The sequence below is a fragment of the Littorina saxatilis genome, linkage group LG10 (assembly GCF_037325665.1).
Source record: "Littorina saxatilis isolate snail1 linkage group LG10, US_GU_Lsax_2.0, whole genome shotgun sequence".
Lineage (NCBI taxonomy): Eukaryota > Metazoa > Mollusca > Gastropoda > Littorinimorpha > Littorinidae > Littorina > Littorina saxatilis.
The window spans coordinates 17,691,279-17,715,533 of NC_090254.1; the positions used below are offsets into that span (position 1 = coordinate 17,691,279).

At 42.8% G+C, this 24,255-nt stretch overlaps 1 protein-coding gene across 2 annotated transcripts in view; it reads right to left on the minus strand.

Annotated features, from left to right (window-relative positions):
* LOC138978305 (multiple epidermal growth factor-like domains protein 6) overlaps positions 1-24,255 on the minus strand; it is a 285,073-nt gene that overhangs the window by 150,234 nt on the left and 110,584 nt on the right. For both annotated transcript variants that reach the window (XM_070350998.1, XM_070350995.1), the window contains exon 4: positions 11,917-12,021. In XM_070350998.1, coding sequence (XP_070207099.1) covers positions 11,917-12,021 — 105 coding nt within the window. The remainder of the gene's footprint in view (positions 1-11,916; positions 12,022-24,255) is intronic.

Genomic DNA, 24,255 nt, shown 5'->3' on the forward strand with positions numbered 1-24,255 from the left:
TAAGATGCGCGCGTGTTTTAGCAAAATGTGATGTGAAACTAGCGCGCGTGTCTTTGCTCGGTCAAATGTGAGACATTGAGACATTAACAACTGACACTTGTATATCCATGAAAACTGACACTTGTATATCTATATATTGAACACGTCTTTATTACACAGACAAGTCGATAAAAACGAATGAAGACTTAAACCATGCGTATAAGAATATTTTGTTCACTTATTATATAACAGAAATTACAGAAATTTCGGGTGTCTGGTATCACAGTCACAGAGACTGCAGCAAAGGTACAAGAGGGGGGAAGTCACAGCATGGCCGGCAAATTTTTCTGTGAGTACGCGCGCAAGTTGTATGAGCCGAACCAGTAATTCGTGCGCGGAAGTTACAACCCGATATTGCGCGGAGCATACATGTATTTTACAAGCGCGGAATTTACATATGCGCGGAAATTACCGGCTGCGCCTAAATGCGAGAGGCCGCTACCTCGTAATAGAGAGAAAGAGCGGAGAGAGAGAGCTAGTTGGCGGTCCAGGATAAATGGTCTATGGTTAAGGGTGAAGGGAGGAGGACTTTCCCATTTGCGCTTCCCTTTACATTACAAAGACTGGCACCTAAAATATCATTCAGCACTGCCTTGGTCTTTAATGTTTTGCATACCTTCTTGGTGATCGCCATGTCTTCGTTGTCTGATGACCTCTTGCTAATTGCCTTTATTTTCTTTGTAAGCAGGATGGTTTTGACAGGTTTAGATATAGGTTCACGGCTCACTGGTACAAAAAGGATCATCGTGGACAAGGATACCAACGATATCAAAACAGAATGAAAGCAGACTACGCAGAAGGAAAGACTGACTTTAACCGACGGTTAAACATACCCTACCAGTTCTATAAGTTCCAGCTGAAATCGGTCATGGATGGAAAAACACAGAGACACAAACGGACCATTGGTTCACAAGCACTGCAAGAAGCAAACAGAGAGACGTACAGCCAGACAGCCGGACAGACAGAAAAACCTCCTTCGAAACCACCAGCAGACTAGCGCGACTCAGAAGGATCAACACGGACACCAACAGAAGCAGACAGCGATCTAAACTCCAGACTTAATCCCGCTATCGTTTTCGCTGGCCGGCACCCACGCCCTCTATCGCAGGCTGACTTTATCGTAGATCATCAGGGGCGATTACGCTGATTACAGGGCCAAGGGAGGCAATCGGACAGGGGCGGTAATTTGCCACTCAGGGCTGACAGTCTGCGACCCTTTTTGAGCCCCACCGCAGCGGGTATTAGAGAAACTGTCCGGGCGAGGCCACGGGCTGATAAATGTATCAAGAAAAGGCATCACTATTTCAGTGAATGGAGCGTGGAGGAATGCTATTGGGAGCTCTTAACAGTTAGATTGTCTGGGCTGAGGCAGGGGTGAAAAGCATACTACTGTTCGAATAATGGAAACATGCTCCACTTATTTTTCACGGAGGCACTTGTCGACACTGCGAAAATATTGTGATAGAAAGTAATAAAAGAAACAGAAACACACACACACACACACACACACACGGCACGCACGCACGCACACTCGCACATGCACACACGCGCACGCACGCACACTGCTCGCACATGCACACACGCACACAAACACACACAAACACACACAAACACACACACACACACCGTCGTGCTCGACAAAAACAAACTGTCAACGCACTTGAAAGATCAATCTAATTATAACTTGTATGTGAAAGGTGTGGTTGTGTGTCGAAGCAAGTGATCAATCGCTGAAACCGACAGTCTCGTGTGTGCGAGTGCAGAGAGTGGGCATGGAGAGAGAGAGAGAGAGAGAGAGAGAGAGAGAGAGAGAGAGAGAGAGAGAGAGAGAGAGAGAGAGAGTGCGAGTGTGTGTCCGTGCGTGCGTGTGTACGTACGTGCGTGCTTGTGTGTGTGTGTATTCTTTCTACCCTTAAAACAATGTATGTCCGCGTATCTGTTCTTGTATGTTTGTCTCGACGGGCGCAGTGGCGTGGTGGTAAGACATCAGTCTCCTAATCGGGAGGTCGTGAGTTCGAATCCCGGTCGCTGCCGCCTGGTGGGTTAAGAGTGGAGATTTTTCCGATCTCCCAGGTCGACTTATGTGCAGACCTGGCAGTGACTTATCCCCCTTCCTGTGTACACGCAAGCACAAGACCAAGCGCGCACGGAAAAGATCCTGTAATCCATGTCAGAGTTCAGTGGGTTATAGAAACACGAAAATACCCAACATGCCTCCCTCGAAATCGGCGTATGCTGCCTGAATGGTGGGGTAAAAACGGTCATACACGTAAAAATCCACTCTAAGCCCATGAACGAAGAAGAAGAAGTATGTTTGTCTGTGTGTTTATGTACGCGTGCGTGTGTCTGTCAGGGTAATCATAACCTTGGCCATACAGCCCAACCAACGTTGCGTAATTGTCGCGCCTTGCTCCCAACGATCACACAATACCATCATTCCACAACACTGGAGGAACCTACCCTCGCACTCTTCAAGCAAAATTGAGGGATTTACCTTTTCTTTGCTACGCGCATCGCCTCCCCTTGAAGCACGACCTGAAAACGTCAATCTACAATGTCGTTTCGCAGCAGGGGGTTGGAGAGCAAGTGAACTAAGGGTATCTATTTCTGCTCAGACAAGTAGTTCTGCTCAGACAAGTAGTTCTGCTCACACAAAAAAGGTTGTCCTTTATTTGACCAAATATTTGTCTGTGGAGGATGTTTAGAGGGATGAGTGGGGAAGGGGGGGGGGGGTATTTGGAGTAAGAGTACTTTATCTAGGATGATCTGTTTCTATTAGATACAATACTAAGGTTACTTTCCCCCTCCATTTTCTGCAGGACTGGAATAGGAGAAGATAGACTGCTGCGTGACTGTCATTGCCTATATACGGTTTTGTCTACTTCCTAATTCCTATGTTTAAATATACATCAAGCAGCAATGTAACGATTTGTCAATTTCCTTCTACCCTCGGAGTTTTGGTATACTTTCTCGCCCCCTGATGCTACGACTACAAACGTATCAAAGCAGGATACGTTCCATACCTGCGGCGATAGCGAGTTACAGACTGAAATGAAAACCTATTGTAGCAGTTGGGAAATTCCTCTGTCTTATGTCAGTGGGTCAGTCTACGCGAGTTTGGATGGACTGACTGAACAACGTCTTCAGCTATCTCTGGTTGAATCTACGACACAATGGTCGCTTCAGAGACCCCCCACATGCAGTTGAAATGTCAGAGCACTGGGTTAGGACAAAAATATCTAGAGCTTCATATTAACATTTTGACAGAAACCTTGAAAGCTTTAACGGGCGGGATAGAACTGCTAACGTCAGCAGAAACACATATTTGTGTGTGATTTCTGTTGTTTTTGTGTGTGTTTCTTTTGTTTGTTTGACAATCTTTGGGGAAATTTGTTCCGGCGTTAAACTGTGGCTGAGCATCGTACGACATCCCCCACCTCCCACTCCCTTATCCTACCCTGCGTCTATCCTCCAGCTGACCTCAAACGTTCCTTTCAATAGTGTCATGAAGCACGTCGGAAATGTTTCCCGTGTTGAAACGCTGGACATCACGTCTAGTATCATCCCCACAGCAAGTCGATCGCTCCACAAAGCGGCTGTACACGGGGGAAATTACTTCCCTTCCCTGAATCTGCGCAGGCGACGTTTCGCGCATTCATGTATTCACCTACAATCCTGTTTCACCTGAAGAAGAGGGTGTGTGAATCCCAGTTTTGTCCCGATTCGTCACAGTAAAGTATCCAAGTCCTGGGGACTTAATGTCAAAGACAACTTGGCAGACCCCTGCCGGCTTATTTGTTCCCTCCTGGAGGGTGGGGTGGGATGGGGTGGGGGCAGATATCGTAACCCGTTGTATACCAATTGCAAAGACAGATAGTAATGAAAGTGGACGCATCTATAAAGTTGTCTGTTTTGGAGTTCTGGTTTCGCTAACATGCAAATGGTTTGAACATGATCAGCAACTAATATTCGATGAATTTCCAAAAAGCATTTTCTGAAAGATATGCATGATTTGTCTATCAATATCTATGGTACATGGTGAAGAAGAAGAAGAAGAAGAAGAAGAAGAAGAAGAAGAAGAAGAAGAAGAAGAAGAAGAAGAACAAGGACAAAACAAGGACAAGGACAAGAACAAGAACAAGAACAAGAACAAGAACAAGAAGATGAGAACTGAGAAGAATCTGCAATTAACAAGGAGCGGTTTACACGGGAAGAATGGCACATTGCACTTTACGCTGCAGACACCCACGAATCCTACATAAGCCTGTGTAAACGCGACGGACATCAAAGTCACGCCAGCGATTGCACAATCGTGCAGCCCGGCGTGTTCACCCTCGGGGCTAGCAGACTTTATACCTGGGTGGTGCTTGTCAAATCCACCGCAAATGAAGAGAGAAAAAAAAATAAAGTGAAGGGGCGGGGAGACGGAGAGAGAGAGATAGGGGGGCGGGGTGGTAGAGATAGACAGACAAAACAGACAGACAGACAGAGAGGGAGAGAGAAAAAGACAGACAGGGAGAGAGAGAAAAAACAAGTCGCGTAAGGCGAAAATACAACATTTAGTCAAGCTGTCGAACTCACAGAATGAAACTGAACGCAATGCCATTTTTCAGCAAGACCGTATACTCGTAGCATCGTCAGTCCACCGCTCATGGCAAAGGCAGTGAAATTGACAAGAAGAGCGGGGTAGTAGTTGCGCTAAGAAGGATAGCACGCTTTTCTGTACCTCTCTTTGTTTTAACTTTCTGAGCGTGTTTTTAATCCAAACATATCATATCTATACGTTTTTGGAATCAGGAACCGACAAGGAATAAGATGTAAGTGTTTTAAAATTGATTTCGAAAATTTAATTTTGATAATAATTTTTTTATATTTAATTTTCAGAGCTTGTTTTTAATCCAAATATAACATATTTATATGTTTTTGGAATCAGAAAATGATGGAGAATAAGATGAACGTAAATTTGGATCGTTTTATAAATTTTTATTGTTTTTTACAATTTTCAGATTTTTAATGACCAAAGTCATTAATTAATTTTTAAGCCACCAAGCTGAAATGCAATACCGAAGTCCGGGCTTCGTCGAAGATTACTTGACCAAAATTTCAACCAATTTGGTTGAAAAATGAGGGCGTGACAGTGCCGCCTCAACTTTCACGAAAAGCCGGATATGACGTCATCAAAGACATTTATCCAAAAAAATGAAAAAAACGTTCGGGGATTTCATACCCAGGAACTCTCATGTCAAATTTCATAAAGATCGGTCCAGTAGTTTAGTCTGAATCGCTCTACACACACACACACACACACACAGACAGACACACGCACATACACCACGACCCTCGTCTCGATTCCCCCCTCTACGTTAAAACATTTAGTCAAAACTTGACTAAATGTAAAAACAAGTCGCGTAAGGCGAAAATACAATATTTAGTCAAGTAGCTGCCATTTTTCAGCAAGACCGTATACTCGTAGCATCGTCAGTCCACCGCTCATGGCAAAGGCAGTGAAATTGACAAGAAGAGCGGGGTAGTAGTTGCGCTAAGAAGGATAGCACGCTTTTCTGTACCTCTCTTTGTTTTAACTTTCTGAGCGTGTTTTTAATCCAAACATATCATATCTATATGTTTTTGGAATCAGGAACCGACAAGGAATAAGATGAAAGTGTTTTTAAATTGATTTGGACAATTTAATTTTGATAATAATTTTTATATATTTAATTTTCAGAGCTTGTTTTTAATCCGAATATAACATATGTATATGTTTTTGGAATCAGCAAATGATGGAGAATAAGATAAACGTAAATTTGGATCGTTTTATAAATTTTTATTTTTTTTTACAATTTTCAGATTTTTAATGACCAAAGTCATTAATTAATTTTTAAGCCACCAAGCTGAAATGCAATACCGAACCCCGGGCTTCGTCGAAGATTACTTGACCAAAATTTCAACCAATTTGGTTGAAAAATGAGGGCGTGACAGTGCCGCCTCAACTTTCACGAAAAGCCGGATATGACGTCATCAAAGACATTTATCAAAAAAATGAAAAAAACGTATGGGGATTTCATACCCAGGAACTCTCATGTCAAATTTCATAAAGATCGGTCCAGTAGTTTAGTCTGAATCGCTCTACACACACACACACACGCACACACGCACACACGCACACACGCACACACACACGCACATACACCACGACCCTCGTTTCGATTCCCCCTCGATGTTAAAATATTTAGTCAAAACTTGACTAAATATAACAAGTCGCGTAAGGCGAAAATACAACATTTAGTCAAGTAGCTATCGAACTCACAGAATGAAACTGAACGCAATGCCATTTTTCAGCAAGACCGTATACTCGTAGCATCGTCAGTCCACCGCTCATGGCAAAGGCAGTGAAATTGACAAGAAGAGCGGGGTAGTAGTTGCGCTAAGAAGGATAGCACGCTTTTCTGTACCTCTCTTTGTTTTAACTTTCTGAGCGTGTTTTTAATCCAAATATATCATATCTATATGTTTTTGGAATCAGGAACCGACAAGGAATAAGATGAAAGTGTTTTTAAATTGATTTCGACAATTTAATTTTGATAATAATTTTTATATATTTAATTTTCAGAGCTTGTTTTTAATCCAAATATAACATATTTATATGTTTTTGGAATTAGAAAATGATGGAGAATAAGATGAACGTAAATTTGGATCGTTTTATAAATGGTTTTATTTTTTTACAATTTTCCGATTTTTAATGACCAAAGTCATTAATTAAATTTTAAGCCACCAAGCTGAAATGCAATACCGAAGTCCGGGCTTCGTCGAAGATTACTTGACCAAAATTTCAACCAATTTGGTTGAAAAATGAGAGCGTGACAGTGCCGCCTCAACTTTCACGAAAAGCCGGATATGACGTCATTAAAGACATTTATCAAAAAAATGAAAAAAACGTTCGGGGATATCATACCCAGGAACTCTCATGTCAAATTTCATAAAGATCGGTCCAGTAGTTTGGTCTGAATGGCTCTACACACACACACACACGCACACACACACATACACACACACATACACCACGACCCTCGTCTCGATTCCCCCTCTACGTTAAAATATTTAGTCAAAACTTGACTAAATATAAAAAGAGAGAGAGAGACAGAGAGATAAAGAGAGACAGACAGATCGTCAGAGAGAGAAAGACAAAGAGAGACAGAGAGATAAAGAGGGACAGACAGACAGAGAGAAAGAGAGGGGGGAGAGAGAGAGAGAGATAGAGAGGACTAAAAAGAAGGGGACTGAAGATCATTCTGTGCCGGAGATTGTTTCGTTCATTTGCGCCATTTCGCTCACAGCTACTACAATGTACTGATATATAAGAAGAGAGGGAGAGATAGAGACAGAAAGAGAAGAAAGAGAGAAGGACAGATAGAGACAGAGACAGAGAGAACCCCGAATATAGAATCATTTTGCGCCGGCGAACGTTTCGTTCACTTGTGCCATTTCGCCGAAAGCGACCCAGGATTCTTTTGGGCTGATGAGAATGCGGTGAAGGGAGCACTAGGTTATCACGTGTTAGAGTTTGATATCTTGGTTCTTCCTGTGTTTTATGATCATCCTGTTTAAGATAAAATTGCCAGTGAAAGGGGAAAAAATCATAGGTGCATATGCACGAAGTAATGGATACCGTGCAAAGATACGCAGGGCCGGACCCAGGGGGGGGGGGGGGGGGGGGGGTTCCAGGGGTTCCGGAACCCCACCCCTGGAAAAAGCATGTACCTTGCTTTGAGTGTTGTTGTTTTTTTTACTAGTTTTAGCACCAAAACAATGCTGCTCTTAACCCTCAAAACAAGGACCAGATTGCACAGATTTTAACCGTTTTTCAAACAATTTCCGGGGGAGCATGCCCCCGGACCTCCCTAGTTCGCGCGCCTGCTTTGCTGATTTGCCCCCCCAAAAAAGGAGGAACCCCCCCCCTTACAACTGATTTGGTCCGGCCCTGATACGTACGTGCAAGAGGAGTTGATTAAGGGAAGTGATCTTCTTTGCGAAGGTATCGCAACGACAGTTATCAATATTTTCAATTTTGATACTGGCAAACTTTCTTTATTCGTAATGCCTGGATACCTATAAAACTCTTCAAATTTACGAGAGAAAAATACCACTTAATGGAATAAGCTTATAAGAGCATCATTAAAAAAATTTCACTTTGAAACATTCCAAAAATCTACATCCTGGGAAGAAATTTTTTCTGCTAAATTCATTTAGCAGATTGTCAGTTTCGAAATTAATTCAACTTGAAGTAAAATGTTCTACTCTGCAGAAGGAGCAGACAGATTGTTGATGTTTTTGCGGGTGTTTAGGTTGAAGTGTGCTCTTATTCCGTGTAAAACCTGAACAGATCTGGGTTGGTCAACACGCTCGCGGATACGAAAAGAATTGTACCGAAAGGCTCAGAAGGTCTGAATATCATGTCTCTCTCTGTCTTTCTCTCTCTCTCTGTCGGTCTCTCTTTGTCTCTTTCCTCTCCTCTCCTCTCCTCTTCCCTTCTCTCTCTCTCTCTCTCTCTCTCTCTCTCTCTCTCTCTCTCTCTCTCTCTCTCTCTCTCTCTCTCTCCCTCCCTCCTCTCTCTCTCTCTGTCTCATTCTCTCTCTCTCTTCTCTCTCTTCTCTCTCTCTCTCTCTCTGTGCCGGTCTCTCTTTCTCTCTCTCTCTCTCTCTCTCTCTCTCTCTCTCTCTCTCTCTCTCTCTCTCTCTCTCTCTCTCTCTCTCTCTCTCTCTCTCTCTCCACTCTCTCGCTATCTGCTACCTACCACAGACGACCCACAAAAGTCAAAAGATTACGTCACGGCAAGAAGCTTGACAAATATCTACGATAACTCCAAAACACTTGAATACCCAACAACCTTTAGACCTCAAGTTTGTGTTTTCTCTCTAAAGAATGCGATTCAGTCTTTTTGTGTGCAATGTTTGAAATAAATTATCCACCATCTGACGCAAGGTACAATGAGCTAGTTCGCAGAACATTCATTTAGGGTACAAAATTAACGAGGATGACGCTCGAAGAAGTCTAGTAGTCTATGTTGGGCGATAACAAATGGGTCTCTCTATCCGTTCTCTCTGGTCTCTTCCTCCCTTTTGTAAAATGTATGTGTACGGGGAATCAGCATTCGTGGTTATGAAGAATAATTACATTTGATGTTTCTTACAGACCGAGGGAGGAAAGGGAGAAGAGAGAGAGAGAGAAAGAGAGAGAGAGAGAGAGAGAGAGAGAGAGAGAGAGAGAGAGAGAGAGAGAGGGGAGATAAAGAGAGTGCATAGTGAGAGAGAGAGAGAGAGAGAAAGAGAGAGAGAGAGAGAGAGAGAGAGAGAGAGAGAGAAAGAGAGAGAGAGAGAGCGGGAGAGGGAGGGAGTGAGGGAGGAAGAGTCTGTCTGTCTCCGTGTATGCATGCCTGTTTGTCGTTTTCTGTTTGTCTGTGTGTGTACCCACGTTTGTGAACGTTTATGCACGCGCCATGTGTGGAGTTTTTCCGGACATGTGTGTCTTAGCTCCCAAGAAACGGTAACGTGAAATAACAGATGTGTTTAGTTGCAGTCAGATGTTAAGTCAAGCGTGAACGGATTAACACTGCCTTCTTTACACTGCCAAAAACGCTGGGAAAGTTATGGACTTCTCCCTTGGGAACAGGGGGAAGACATGGGACTTTACTCTACACACGTTCTTGCAGTCAACGCATGTAGTCAACACTGTGCAGAGAAAGTGGAGAGACACTGACATCGACCAACGAACCATACATGAATGGATTGACAAAAAGTGGAAACATACAAACGAACAAACTAGCAAACGAACAAACCAGCCAACGAACAAACACGACCCGTACTCAAATATGGTGAACAAAGTGGTGGAAAACACACACACACAAACAAAGAAACCTTTAAGCAAATAACAAAACAAAACAAAAAACAACAACAAAAGCAATTAAAACAGATGTTATCCGAAGTGGAGAGAGAGAGAGAGAGAGAGAGAGAGAGAGAGAGAGAGAGAGAGAGAGAGAGAGAGAGAGAGAGAGAGAGAGAGAGAGAGAGAGAGCGAGAGAAAGAGAGAGAGAGAGAGGGAGAGAGAGAGAGAAAGAAAGAAAGAGAGAGACAGAGAGAGAGAGACAGAGAGAGACAGAAGGAGAGCTACAAATTCGTGATATTCTGAAATGTATTACATTTGCTTTCTGTCTGTCTGTTTCTCTCTTTCTCTCTCATATTTCCCTCTCCCACATCCATTTATGCCCTCAGTATATCCCATAGTTTTCTTGCTTACTTTCTGAAGTCAGGAATTTCAATCCCCCAGAATCTAGCCAATGGTGTGTTGCGGATCGGCATTCCTTTCATCCCTTTTTGTGTGTGTTTATGTTTCCCTTTCTCTGCTGTTCCGATACCGCATTTCTTAGGATAAACAATTCCGCTCTCTGAATGGCTTTGTGGTAACAAGATGGTGTCTAAAAATAGCAAATGTTGTTGGATGAAGACAAATGGCCTGTCTTAAAATGACGAGTCGCGCTTGTTTTTTCTCCTTCTTGCCTTTCTTTTAATTTTCTTTTGCTTCCTTTTTTTTGGGGGGGGGGGGGGGGTTGGGGGGGGGGGGGAGGGGTAATTTATGTCTGAACGTCGGTGGAAGGGCATCTAGCTGCCTCAGAAAAGTTCAAATGTTTTTCCAAGTGGCGAAACTCGTCTGCCACAATCGTTGCCTAACTGCCTGAGACAAAGAGAGAGACGTTTTAATGCACAGAAGATGTGCACTTTTTTAACACCTGTTCGTGTGTGGCACTTACGTTAAAGGCGTAGACTTGATAGCATTCTTCTATTACTATCGTTGAATCCTAAAAAGAAAGAAACGAAGAAAAAGACAAAGACCGCGAGGAAAAAACAGAGAAAGGAATACAGAAAGAAAGAAAGAAAGAAAGAAAGAAAGAAAGAAAGAAAGAAAGAAAGAAAGAAAGAAAGAAAGAAAGAAAGAAAGAAAGAAAGAAAGAAAGATAAGGGAGAAATTCACAACAAAAGACAGAAACGCAGAATTAAAGAAATATGACTGCAAAGGCTTTATTTAAGTGTGAGACTTACACTGACAATTCCGACAGAAAGGTTAATACGGCCACGAAAGAAAATTCAACTATATTTCTTCCCTTCAAAATATTTGCCAACAGGAAGGAATCTAATATCTCTTGTGCTTTTATAAAGCAAGAAAAAAAGACAAACTAACCACAAAAAACTAGGGGTTCCTTCTTAACTTCTCAATCATAATTGCACTTGTTCCGGAAAACTCGGCAATAAATTTCACAAGCATCTCTTGAGAAAACACGCGCGAAAAGCATGTGCACTTTCACAAATTTACGAGAGAAGAAGGAGACGAAGGAAATCTTTGCAAAAACCATCATTTCCTGTGGTGATTTTTTTGTTTACTCTTGCACTTTTGCCTCTGAGTTACAGGTCTATTTTCGACTGAATTTGCTACACCAGAAGACCTTGCGCATGTCTGGAGGAAGACTGCGTGCGATATTTTGGCATATTTGCATGGCGGCGTGAAACGCACCATTTTTACCCGTCAGACATATCAGACTACTCAGACGTGGTATTCCTCTATGCTTCTGTGAAACACCGATGGCTAAGGTACGCTGGAATTGCAAAGCCTTTTTATGTTACGACAAAGTTTTGAATGTTTTGGTCATAGTACGGAGACATTCGTAACAACAGGAGTTACAGACGATGCAAAAGCTTGGATAATTCAATGTTCAATCAGAGCATCTCTTGGTGTCGCCTGGACTGGCAAGGTAAGTTTGACGAAAGTGTCAGAGTACGGGTCTTCTTGCTGTTACTGTTAATAGGACAATGAAAGAAAGGGTGGACTCACCGTACTGGCACTGAGGACCCTGGTATCCCGCGGGACAGGAGCAGGACGGGTAGTAGCCAGCCCGACACTGTCCTCCGTTGTGACACATGGCGTTGTTACACTGACCTGTACAACACAGGCAACACAAAACTGGGTGTTAAACCATTGGTACCATAACACACACACACACACACACACACACACACACACACACACACACACAGCCATGCACTCACACGCACGCGTACACACACACACTCGCACGCACACGCACGCACACACACATACACACACACAGACACACACACATACACACACATGCACTCACTCGTGCGCGTACACACACACACACACACACACACACACACACACACACACACAAACACACACCCACGTTCGCATCCATGCACACACGTTCACACAGGGGGAGAGGGGAGAAGAGAGAGGGAAAGAGAAAGTTGTTTACATAATACCATACAGCGTACGCTGAGAGTTTAAGTCAATCGAAAATTGTCAATGTCAAATGTAGTCACTCATAACGTTGTTACATTGCCCTCTTCCATAAAAGTGTTTTAAACAACAAAGGCGAAGGTGAATTATACAGCTGTCGCAAGTATTCGTCATTGGACCCCACCCTCAGCAACTTCTTATCACAATCGTTGTTTCCATCATTTACAATATTTTTCTTGGCACATGTAAGTCGATATACGCGTGCTTTCCCGGGGGCTTGTAATGTCTGAGAGGTGAATTGAGTGCAAGAAAAAAGAAGTGCGTGAATGTACTACTAAGTCAATTAGTAAAAACGCTGTTTTTAAAGCTGTTCGGTTTTCCTTGCTGTTGGTTAGAAACAAAATTGTTTTAGCGCTTCCGGAGATCCCGTGATGGATGTTTCGCTTTGATTAACGATCAAATACACTTCCGTGACTGTTTAATTTTCATTCCTTGAAAACATCAGAGAGCAAATCATATGTCTTTGATATCAGAAACAGAGAGCGTTGTCAGAAACGTAGCAACAAAACAAAACAAAAACAATTAGCTACAACGGAGTAGTGCTAACTAATTCTTGAAATACATAAAATTGCGTGCTGGCTTATAGTGAAGAATCAGAAATCCGAAGAATCAAAGATAACAACAACAACAATAACAAAAGTAGCATCTGGTATGTAAGACTAATTTCGCTGTGCGATCATGTGATGTAAATGATCAGTTCAAGGTGCAGAAAAGATGACAAGGATTGCCAAAAATCTCCTGAAAATGGACGGAGTTTTTGTGGCCATTTCGGCAAATTTGCTATAAAAAAAAATATTAAAAAAATATAAAAAAACATTAACTCTAGCAAGTAAGCAACATCCTATCTGAGGCCAGGTAATTTATGCTGGGGTATGCGTCCCAAAGTAACCCTGCTTGTGTCCCAGCAGACCTTGCGTCACAGGTCTATTATGACACAGACCTATATCACCCAAGGCCAATATTGTTCCCCATGCACGTAAAGCCTAGGTCCACTGTGTCCTCCTCCAGCAAATCAATTGTTGGTTTAAACAGTATTTTATGCAGATACAAGTTTACAAAACTTATGTATGATATAAAAAAGGAGCACAACAAGATAAACTTATGAATGTGCACTTAGAGACAACATAATAAAATGTAAATCAATTGTTTACGAAAGCCACAACGAGAGTTTACAACGGTATCAAGGCCTATCCTTTTAACTGAAACAAAATCCTCACTGGCGTCGAATCCCGGAAAATTCCCATGCTCGTAAGCCCCACAAAAGTGAACGCATGCAGTGATAGTTTTCACCTATTAGCGTCGGAATGAGCTCCTACCGCACGAACTGCGCATTGCATGCACAGAGGGGAAGGGGTTTACTGAGATTCAAAACACATGCACCTGTGACGAGGTTGCAAACTGAAGAAAATTAGTCAGCTCTTGAAATAGCTTTTTGCGTTCACAGTTTATAAACTGACTCTCACGATAAAATCAGAACAAGCATTGCCACTGCAACAGGAGGGTTCTGAGAAAATAGGAAAGTTCCTTGGCATCGAATTGGTCTTGAAATGTCTTTTGAGAAAACGATTAAGGTATACGCACAGCCGCACACATGCATCCTGTTCTTATCAATACAACGAACGCGTGTAAGACAGCAGATTAAATGGGGGGGTTTCAGAGTTGAGTTAAATAATGCATCTGTCGTTCTTAGCTTGATCACACTAGCAGAAGGCACGTACAGGCTTACGAACGGGCGGGAATTCAAGTATTCATCCATTGTAATTAACTTAGCGTAAATGATTGAGTGAGTGAGTGAGTGAATGAGTGAGTGAGTGAGTGAGTGATGGAGTGATCGAGTGAGTGAGTGAGTATGTGACTGACAAACTGATTTACACATTTTCTTCTCTTCTTACGTGATGGGCCAGAAAAGCCAGTCAACCGCGATCAGCTTTGAACGTAGGGTATCTTAGACCTTCGGGAACTACGATGCAGGGTTGCTGAAAAATGGAAAACTGTGCAGACCGCAGAGGAGCAAAACCTACAGGACTGCGGAAACAAGGGAATACTGAACTCACGCACAACAAGAACACAAAGATCAAAACAATACACACGAAAGCTCACATGATAAAAAAACAACTTTTTAAAGACTACTTTCTTTCTGGTGTGGAAAGAGGTAAAGAATTGGATATAAATGAAACGTTTTCACCCTCCGATAACAAGGAGGCCGGGTGGGGGGGGGGTGGGGTAGTGGCAGTAAGAAAGAGAAGACAAAGATAGAAGGGACGGCCTTGTACATTCTCTGAACGTACAACACCAGTATGAACTTCCACACAAACTGCTGAAAGGCAAACAGCCTCGGTGCAATATAATTACCCCTTTATAATAACGTAAATCGTTTGTAAGAAACAATACAGACAGCGCTATTTTAATAGCCTAGGATGATGGGTATGTATTTCATTCCTGGGTGCATTTTCAGGACAGCATTTATACATACCCCACCATGCGGAGCAGATCGATGTATCAACCTTAAACGGGTGTTGCACGCGGGGTTTCATTTTTGGCTGCAAGACCTGAAGGCCAACGTGAGGCTTGATGGGAATTTGATGATACTCTGCATATTTTGTGGCCTGATTTAGCGTAAGGCTTGCCCGTAAAAAATAAACTGATGTCCTTTTGATGACGTTTCGACTGGATTGCTACTCTCGCGATTGTCCGAAGATAAAAAGGAAAAGTACTGATACACATTCGGCGGGCTTTGTTGTCTGGTATTTGAGATACTTTTTCACGGTAAGAGAGAGAGAGAAAGAGGGGGATGAGAGGTAGAGGGAAAGAAAGGAAGGATGTGTATGTGTGTGTGTGTGTGTGTGTGTGTGTGTGTGTGTGTGTGTGCGTTTGCCTGCGTGCGTTTGCCTGCGCGCGTGTGTGTGTGCGTGCGTGTGTGCGTGCGTGTGTGTGTGTGTGTGTGTGTGTGTGTGTGTGCGCGTGTGAGGTGTTAACCAAGATTTGGACTGGTAGACAGTTGGAACACATATGAAGACAAAGACACAGACACACACAGGCACAGACTTAAGGTAGACAAACAGACAGACAGACAGACAGACAGACAGACAGACAGACACACACACACACACACACACACGCACACGCGCACACACACAGAAACCCCCACCTACCTATACACACACACTCGCAGACGCGTCTCTCTAATCCGCCCCCAGCCTGACAGCCACACCCACAGTGAAGGACAACCAAGACACACAAACACAGGGTCACGGAAAAGCAGACCACCCTGCAGTGCAAGAGAGGCAAAAGGAGTAACGCTCATCATCAACTAATGACCATGATCGATTCAAAAATCTGCAGTTATCGCACGGTCAAAAGGTCGGCGAAAGGAAAACTAGTGACACCAGTCACACCCATTGTGATCGATTCAAAAATCTGAAGTAATCGCACGGTCAAAAGGTCAGGGAAAGGAAAACTAGTGACACCAGTCACACCCATTGTGATCGAAGACTGATCGCCACTACTGCAACCAAAGAAAGAAAGAACAGAATCAGTCAGCGTGAAGCCTAAACAACTATTTACCCAAACTGCTGAAACATTTATGAGACAAACAGTTCCTGGTGGGCGCATTGATCACGGAGAAAATTACGCCTCGTAAGCCATACACGAAAACTTCATCACGCCTCTTTTGCTAGGCAGAAAAGCAACAGAAGGTTTCCACGTTGCATAATCCACGGGGACCCGCCATTTTTCCGAGCGGTGAAAGGCAAATCAATAAACCAATCAGTATCCAGTCTTGCTCTCGCCTAATCTCGTGTTTCCACGTGGGACCGAGAATTGGTGAATTGATCAGCCGGGCAAAAAGCCCGGACAACATGGTTTGGCACAACGAGCCCGTAATGAAATCGTCACCTTTGGGGTTTGCAGCCCCTTTTATTGGTTGATGGGGGATAAATCTCGAAATATTTTCAACGTCTGAGCGAGCCCTGCGCTTTTGCTGGCCTGGTAATTGCCCGCGGCTCGTTGCCAAGTTACTGTACCCGCGTCCCACACTAGAGAGCTCACCGGAACCAGGAGTCGATAACTCGGCGTGGTCCATCCAAGGGAGATCATTTGCTTTGGAGCCCAATACAAATCCAGGGGAGTGCAGCCGGTGAGAGCGTCCCAAGGGTGGAGTTTGCAGACGGCCAAAAGAACAAGTTGTGGGGCCCTTTAAGCTGTCGATAATGAAGCCAAGCGGCTGTGGAAGTAAAAATCGTCGGTAGTGGCTTAGTCATCCAGACACCCTTGACCCGATCCCGTTCAGTATCTGAGTAACAACAATACATAATAAGTCCCTGTATGTTCGATTCTGCACTCCTCCATAGGCTGCGCTGTTCTTCCTGTTTCATACATTGTCCTCACGTTTTACGCTGGCATTCTTACTTGACGTTTAGGTTTGGCCAAGGACTCCATGGGAGCAGAAACTTCCTTCCGGATTTGAGAGAAGAGAACAAGAATTTAATCCGCCATATAGCATAAAAGCCATTGGTATTTGTCCTGGCGTGGAAACAATCACACATCCATGCACTCTTTGCATCTACGATACAATCATAATTATAATCCCTGCTCTTCATGCCAGGCGTTGCAGTCTCAGTCCCCAGCTGGCCATAACTAGAGCAGGTTCATTCCCTGACTTGCTTGACTTTGCAAGGGTGATACTTAAATCATTTCTCAGGTAAGCTTCGCTGTGTCCCAAAACAGACTTGAGAGACAATGTTGTGATTCCAAAAACGGTCATACTTTCTTCATGCAACAGCTTTAGCACGGTTACCGGGCTACCTTTTTGTCAGTAACACTGCATCGAGCTGGTCTACCAGGGTCTGTCCGTCTCTGAGCGCATTGCACACAATGTCAAAAACAGCCTGTCCTCCACTCACCAACGACGTCGACATAGTTCAACGCAGATCAAAAGTAATCACAGAAAACGGTTTGGGGGTTAAAAGGAACTGTGTATCGGTAAATAAAACACAATAAATCTTCGAAGAAGCTGTACTATCTTTTGTTACACAAAAGTGGAAAACGGATTAGAAAATGTAATCGAGAACAGAAACCAGCAGACGCAGCGCAAGTATAGTGTTGTATCTATAGCATATATGAATATTGTGTGAACAGTACATGTGGTGATTTTTGTCCGTATGGTTAATTGTTTTATGTAGGTTGTACATTTAAGTGTTCTATTCTGCATATGTTCTTTTGTAAAGGGCCCATAGCCATAGGTTAGGCACTTAAAAATGTCCAGTTATAATTATTATTATTAAATTTGCTGAAATTATGGCAAAGTTGTCGCGGATTTGAAAGAAGTTTTTAAGTTTTGCCGAATGCCGACGCCAAAGGATATCCTTGCAATGATATGTCTCACAATTCACCAAACTAACCTACCAAATTCCGGTCCTATCAAAATCAAAACCCAAACGCCTCCATCCTTTAGTTTGTACCATTTTCAGAGAAAGTAACCCTTTCAAAACGAACCCAAAACTAACCCAGCCATCAACTCTTCTCGAAGCCACCGAACCGTCCGACGTAGACAATCGTCAACCTGTCAAGTTTTCCACTCAAATGAAGCGCCGAAAACGCGCAATAACTCCTTGCCTTAATGAAGCTGGAATCAATTCCCTCTCTCATAGACTGGCGGCGTGAACCGGCGAAGGCTTGGAGGGAAAGAATGATTGGTTTGTTTCGCAGCTTGAAATCTGAGTCCAAACGTTTGATGCAAATTGTCAGTGTCCGATTATCGCTCATTAGATTTGCAAGTCCTGCTATTTGCCGCGAGAGTAATCGGAATTATGTTGTAGCAGTAAGTGAGAAGGAAACTGCTTTGCGTTTTTAGCATTGTATTGGTGGGTTTTTTTTTATACGCTCTTTTGTACTGATGTGTTTTGTAAAGCTATTTTCTATTGTTGCGGTGTGTTTTGTGAAGGTCTCTAAGTGTATTGTGTTGTTCTTTGGTAAAAAATATACCCCCCTCCTGGTTGTCTTTTGCAAAGCTTTGTTGTTCAAAATTGTGGAGTATTGTAAAATCATCCTGGCCCATGGTTTTTCCCCTAAGCGGGAACGAGGCGTCCGCATTTCTCTCTCTCTCTCTCTCTCTCTCTCTCTCTCTCTCTCTCTCTCTCTCTCTCTCTCTCTCTCTCTCTCTCTCTCTCTCTCTCTCTCTCTCTCTCTCTCTCTCTCTTTCTCTCTACGACACAACAAGAGAGAGAGAGAGAGAGAGAGAGAGAGAGAGACAGACAGACAGACAGACAGACAGACAGACAGACAGACAGACAGACAGACAGATAAACAAACAGTGAGTCCATTGCAATTTGAATACCTTATTTACTTCTTTCAGCTTTGCCTTATCGTGCCACGGTTTGGAGCTATCAAAGATGAATTGCATAGCATGAGTTCACTCTTGTCGCTTTTGTTGCCACACGTTGTGCGGACTTTCCTTGCAGTTTTTATTCCTTGGCAGTTGTTGCCTGCATGCCTCTTGTTTTTATTTTGACCGTTGTCTGTTTGTGTGTGTTCGTTCGTTTGTTTGTTTGTTTGTTTGTTTGTCTGTATTTTTTAAAATATTTCTTTCTGCGGTTTTTTTCTCCTTTGCTTGGTAAGTCAGGTTCGTTTAGTTTTTTGTTTTGTGTGTGTGCATTGGACCTCTTTCTTCTTTCTCGTATTTTTACATCAAAACAATTCTTTTCACTTTGGCTCCACTTTTTTCTGTAACACCTGCTCTCTTTTCTCCTATATCTTTTCCTATTCTTCTTCTCCCTTATGTCCAAATATTCATCTTTTTCTTCTCTGCCTTCTGCTCCCCTTTGATCTTTATCCATCTTCGTGCGGTCATCCTTTTCTTTCATGAATTTTTCTATTTGTGTTTGTGCCATATTCTTATCTTTGTGCTCGTTATATTCCTGCTTTTCCTTTCACTCTTTTTTAAAAAATATTTTTCTTCTTTTTTTCCCCTTTTTTTCTCTCCTTATTCGTTACACTCAACATAAAACCAGACAAACTCAACAGAAGTTTCTAGCTGCTACCGTGACAATCCCTTGTGCATAGCGAAAAGAGCAAGTCTAATTGGCTATCACTCCGACCAGACAGTTGGTGAATCTCGCTTACATCATAACAAACTGGTGTGAAATCGTTTAGTCTACGTCGGAAGAGCTAATTGTGTGTGCTACTGTTACGAGCGCTAGTTAGAAAGCCTGGTCTGTCCGTCTGTCTGTCTGTCTGTCTGCCTGTCTGTCTGTCTGTCTGTCTGTCTGTCTGTCTGCCTCTCTCTCTCTGTCTGTCTCTCTGTCTGTCTCTCTCTCTGTCTCTCTCTGTCTCTCTCTCTCTCTCTCTCTCTCTTTTGTGAGTCCGTGTTATATGGAGTACCCCAGGGCTCTGTCTTAGGTCCTATTCTTTTCTGTATTTACGTTAATGACCTTCCACTTCACTTCTCTGACAACTCAGTAGAATGCCACATGCTCGCTGATGACACAACACTACGGACACAAAATAGACGCCTTGAAAATATTCAACAATCTCTTCAGCACACCCTTAGAGACATCTCACAATGGTGCTCTGAAAACAACATGGTCCTAAACCCTCTGAAATCTAAATCAATGGTAATTACAACGCGCCAGAAGCATCAGTTGTCCCCCCTCTCACTAGATCTCACCATCAACAGAAACTCAATAGAAAAGGTTAGCGAACACAAACTGCTAGGCGTGATTATCGATGATAAGCTTAGGTGGCATTCCCACATTGAACATCTGTGTAAACGCGTTTCAAGAAATTTATTCCTACTTTCAAAACTTCAGTCAGTCATAACTTTAGACGCCCGAAAAATGTTCTACAACGCCCACATCAAACCTCACATTGATTATGCCTCTGTCATCTGGGATGGCTGTAGTGATGCATTATTCAAAACTATAAATTCTCGTCATCGAAGGTCAGCTAAACTCATTCTGCCTGACCCATCACTAACTACTGACGCAAAACTGACAGCCCTCAATATACCTCAACTTAAACAACAGCTTTTATTTAATAAATCAGTTTTCATGCACAAGCTCCTACGTGACCAAGCACCAGAATATCTAACTCACTTGTTTCAATCAACTCCTTCTCGGTATTCCACCTTCAAGCATAATCTGGCCTGCCCGAAGCCACGCATTGACATATTTAAAACTAGTCTTTCATACTCGGGAGCCTATGTCTGGAACTCCCTACCTACATGCTTAAAATCGATCAGTAACCTTAAAACATTCAAAACACATCTGCAAAAATACATTCAAACATCACTTTAATGTGATGTGCCTGGTTGCTCAAACGTATGTATGCCTTCTATCCTTCTGAAATGTGCATGTGTGTGTCTTGCGTCAACTTGGTGTGTGTTCTGATAATGTATGGTTGTATTGCCCGTATTGTGATTTCTGTATATCACATGTCTGTAAAGAATGATCTTATTCTTATATTACTATTATTGCGTGTGTCTGCGTTTCATCATAAAAAGTTTGTTCCTATGTATTCCCATTTCGATTATAACCATTTTGTTTGCTTAGATCAGGACTAGCTGTAAGAAAGGTCCTACGGACCTAATGCTATCTTTCCTGTAATAAAGTTCAAAGTTCAAAGTTCAAAGTTCTCTCTCTCTCTCTCTCTCTCTCTCTCTCTCTCTCTCTCTCTCTCTCTCTCTCTCTCTCTCTCTCTCTCTCTCTCTCTCTCTCTCTCTCTCTCACTTACTCTCCACCAAGAAGTTTGCATTCACGACGAAACGAAAGCGTTTACGAAGTTTGTCTCCAGTCAACAAGGAATGAATGCAGCACAAATGGGCAATCCTGATTGGAAAAGTTTTGAGTAGGTTTACGTGTGCATGCACATATTTGTCGTGTTTTCAACCACAAACAGCTGGACAGCTGGAACACAATGAAATTGCAGCTTGTAGATGTCCCCGTTTTTCCCTTCAAGCGCTGAACAAGTTTGATCCAGTTTTATATATTATTTATCATGGTTATCTGCTGCAACAATTGTTACAAGTGAACTAGACAGGGAAAGAACGAAAGAAAGAAAGAAAGAAAGAAAGAAAAAAAGAAAGAAAGAAAGAAGGGAAGAAAGAAAAAAAGACAAAACAAAAAAAGAAAGAAAGAACGAAAGAAAGAAAGAAACACCCAAAGCAAACAAACAGAGATGCGAAACGAAAGCAAGCAAGCAAGCAAACAACTAGACACCACTGGGAAAAAACTCCTTCATACGAGTAATCTTCATACCTTCATTTGACATTTCCATGTAACATTTGTATTAACAGTATTTGCAGTTTTCTCCTATTAACTCAAAGATCAAAATGTAACTAAGATTTTCTAATTTTATTGCCACAACGCCGGACATCTAAACTTCTTTACACCCCGCGGGTTAGGGGGAAGAATTTACCCGATGCTCCACGGATTCTGTTAATAAAGTCAATTTTTGTAAAGATTTTAGTCAAGCAGAATGTAAGAAATGTTAAGTCCTTTGTACTGGAAACTTGTATTCTCCCAGTAAGGTAATATATTGTACTACGTTGCAAGCCCCTGGAGCAAATTTTTGATTAGTGCTTTTGTGAACAAGAAACAATTGACAAGTGGCTCTATCCCATCTCCCCCCTTTCCCCGTCGCGATATAACCTTCGTGGTTGAAAACGACGTTAAACACCAAATAAATAAAAAAAATAAAAAAATAAAGAGACAGGATGCTACTAGGCTCGCTGGCTTCATTTCGGGGCTAGTCATCCGTGACCTAATTGCAGGGCAACTGGACCGTGGTGACATCGATTAGCCGGTCGGTAGTCCAAGACAAACTTCCGCCCTCGGGGCATTGAAGATACCTGGCCAAGATATATACAGGTGTGGGTGTGATGACTTACTTTGTACAGGTGAGAGAGTACAGGGGCGAAGAGGTAAAGGTGATCTTCCTTTTTGATAATAAAAGGCGGTGGTAAAAATTTGATTATGAGCTGTTAGGATGTTTATGGTGGCTCAGAGATTACTCTGATGTCGTGTGTGTGTGTGTGTGTGTGTGTGTGAGTGAGTGCGTACGTGTGCGTGTGCGTGCGTGCGTGCGTGTGTGTGTGTGCACGTGTGTGTGTCCCTTTATCGACCCCTCCCTCTTTCCCCCCTCTCCCAGCTTCTCCCTCCCTCCCTCTCTTTTTCTGTGTCCGTCTGCCTGCGCGTGTTATGTAGCTTGGTAGCTTCGCTCGACTTCCATAAAGTAGCGCAGACGGAAAAGGGAACGGAGAAATAAAGGTGGATGGAATGGGCTAGCAGAGAGGAGACATTGTTGAAAACCTTAAAACAACCTTCAGTTCATGCCATGGAACAAGAGAAACGTACTTGAAAGCTGGCACGTAAAAGGACACTTTATTATTACATTAAGACTAATCTAATGTGCAGCGGAATGAACGGACCGATCGTCACCAAACTTGGTGAACAGGTTCTATACATTCCTGAGACGGTCCTTACAAAAATTGGGACCAGTCAAACACACGGTTAGGGAGTTATTGGTGGATTAAGATTCTACAAGGACTTATAGAGGCACATATTAATGGTCAAAGGGAAATAACCTTCTCAGTTGGTGGCAGTGAGAATGGTTATTTCCCTTTGACCAACGGGGGTGTTTTTCCTACCTCGGAGGAATTTCTTGTTTATTTGGTGTTTAACGTCGTTTTCAACCACGAAGGTTATATCGCGACGGGGAAAGGGGGGAGATGGGATAGAGCGGAGTGGCGCAGTGGTTAGAGCGCTTGCCTCTCACGCTGGAGGTCGTGGTTCGTCCCCCACTCGGGGGACAAATACAAATACCCGATTATTCCGAGCGCTCTCCAGTCCACCCAGCTGGAAATGGGTACCTGACCCTATTCAGGGCCGGGGAAGGCAAAGGCAGCGAGGGAGAGGAGATGGGCACCGCCCTCATAAAAAGCTGGCCCCCAGAAAAGTGGAGATCTCTAACATCTCTCTCCCCTACGACCAGATGGTTATGGGAATACCTTTACCTACCTTTATAATGTGCAGCTAACGCGAAACCAAAACACACGGACATTGAACTAAACGTGCTTTTAATGCTAGCGCTATTCCACAAACTTGCCCAAATAACTGTAGTTCTAGTTAACAAATCCTTAAACCCACTTCACTCCTTTATGGTTAGGCATGAAACTTGCGGCGCCTATTTCAAGAACATCTTCCCATAAAATTCCCCATGCACCGGCTTTTAATTTAACAACTAAACATAATGCTGACTTGAAAATGTTTCTAAATAGGTATAAGCAATTTAGCGAAACTCGTTTATAGAATGAACATCATTAACACAAACCAGCACACTTGGTTAACCCCTGCGATCATTACACACACGGTGTTCATTATTTCTTGCTTTGAAGTTACGTTAACCATCTGCAGTCTGATAAAAGGCGTATTTTCTCTCGGTCATTATAACAAGAGAATGACGATCCCACTAGCTTACCCAGCACCAGACCACAATCTACAATTATAAAAAATAGATCTATTCTGGTTCGATCAAAGGAACTAAGTTTGAATTTGACTTGATGGAAAAACAACATAGAATAGGTCCCACGCCCCACAATTAAACAGTTCAGGTAGTGGCCATTATTCTCGCAAATCTACCTTTCAATTGACTTCACGGGTACACCCTTCAAATCTCACGCGTAACATTTCATGTCCCAAGTATTCCCTACGCCTAATTGAATTCTAAAATTGCACGCGCAATATAAAGGAATACGATATAGAGAGAGAAGAAGATAAACGAAGTAAAGAAAACACTTTTTCGAAGAGGTGTCGGCAAACTTTCATGCGTGCATATCGAATGGAATATTCAACCTTT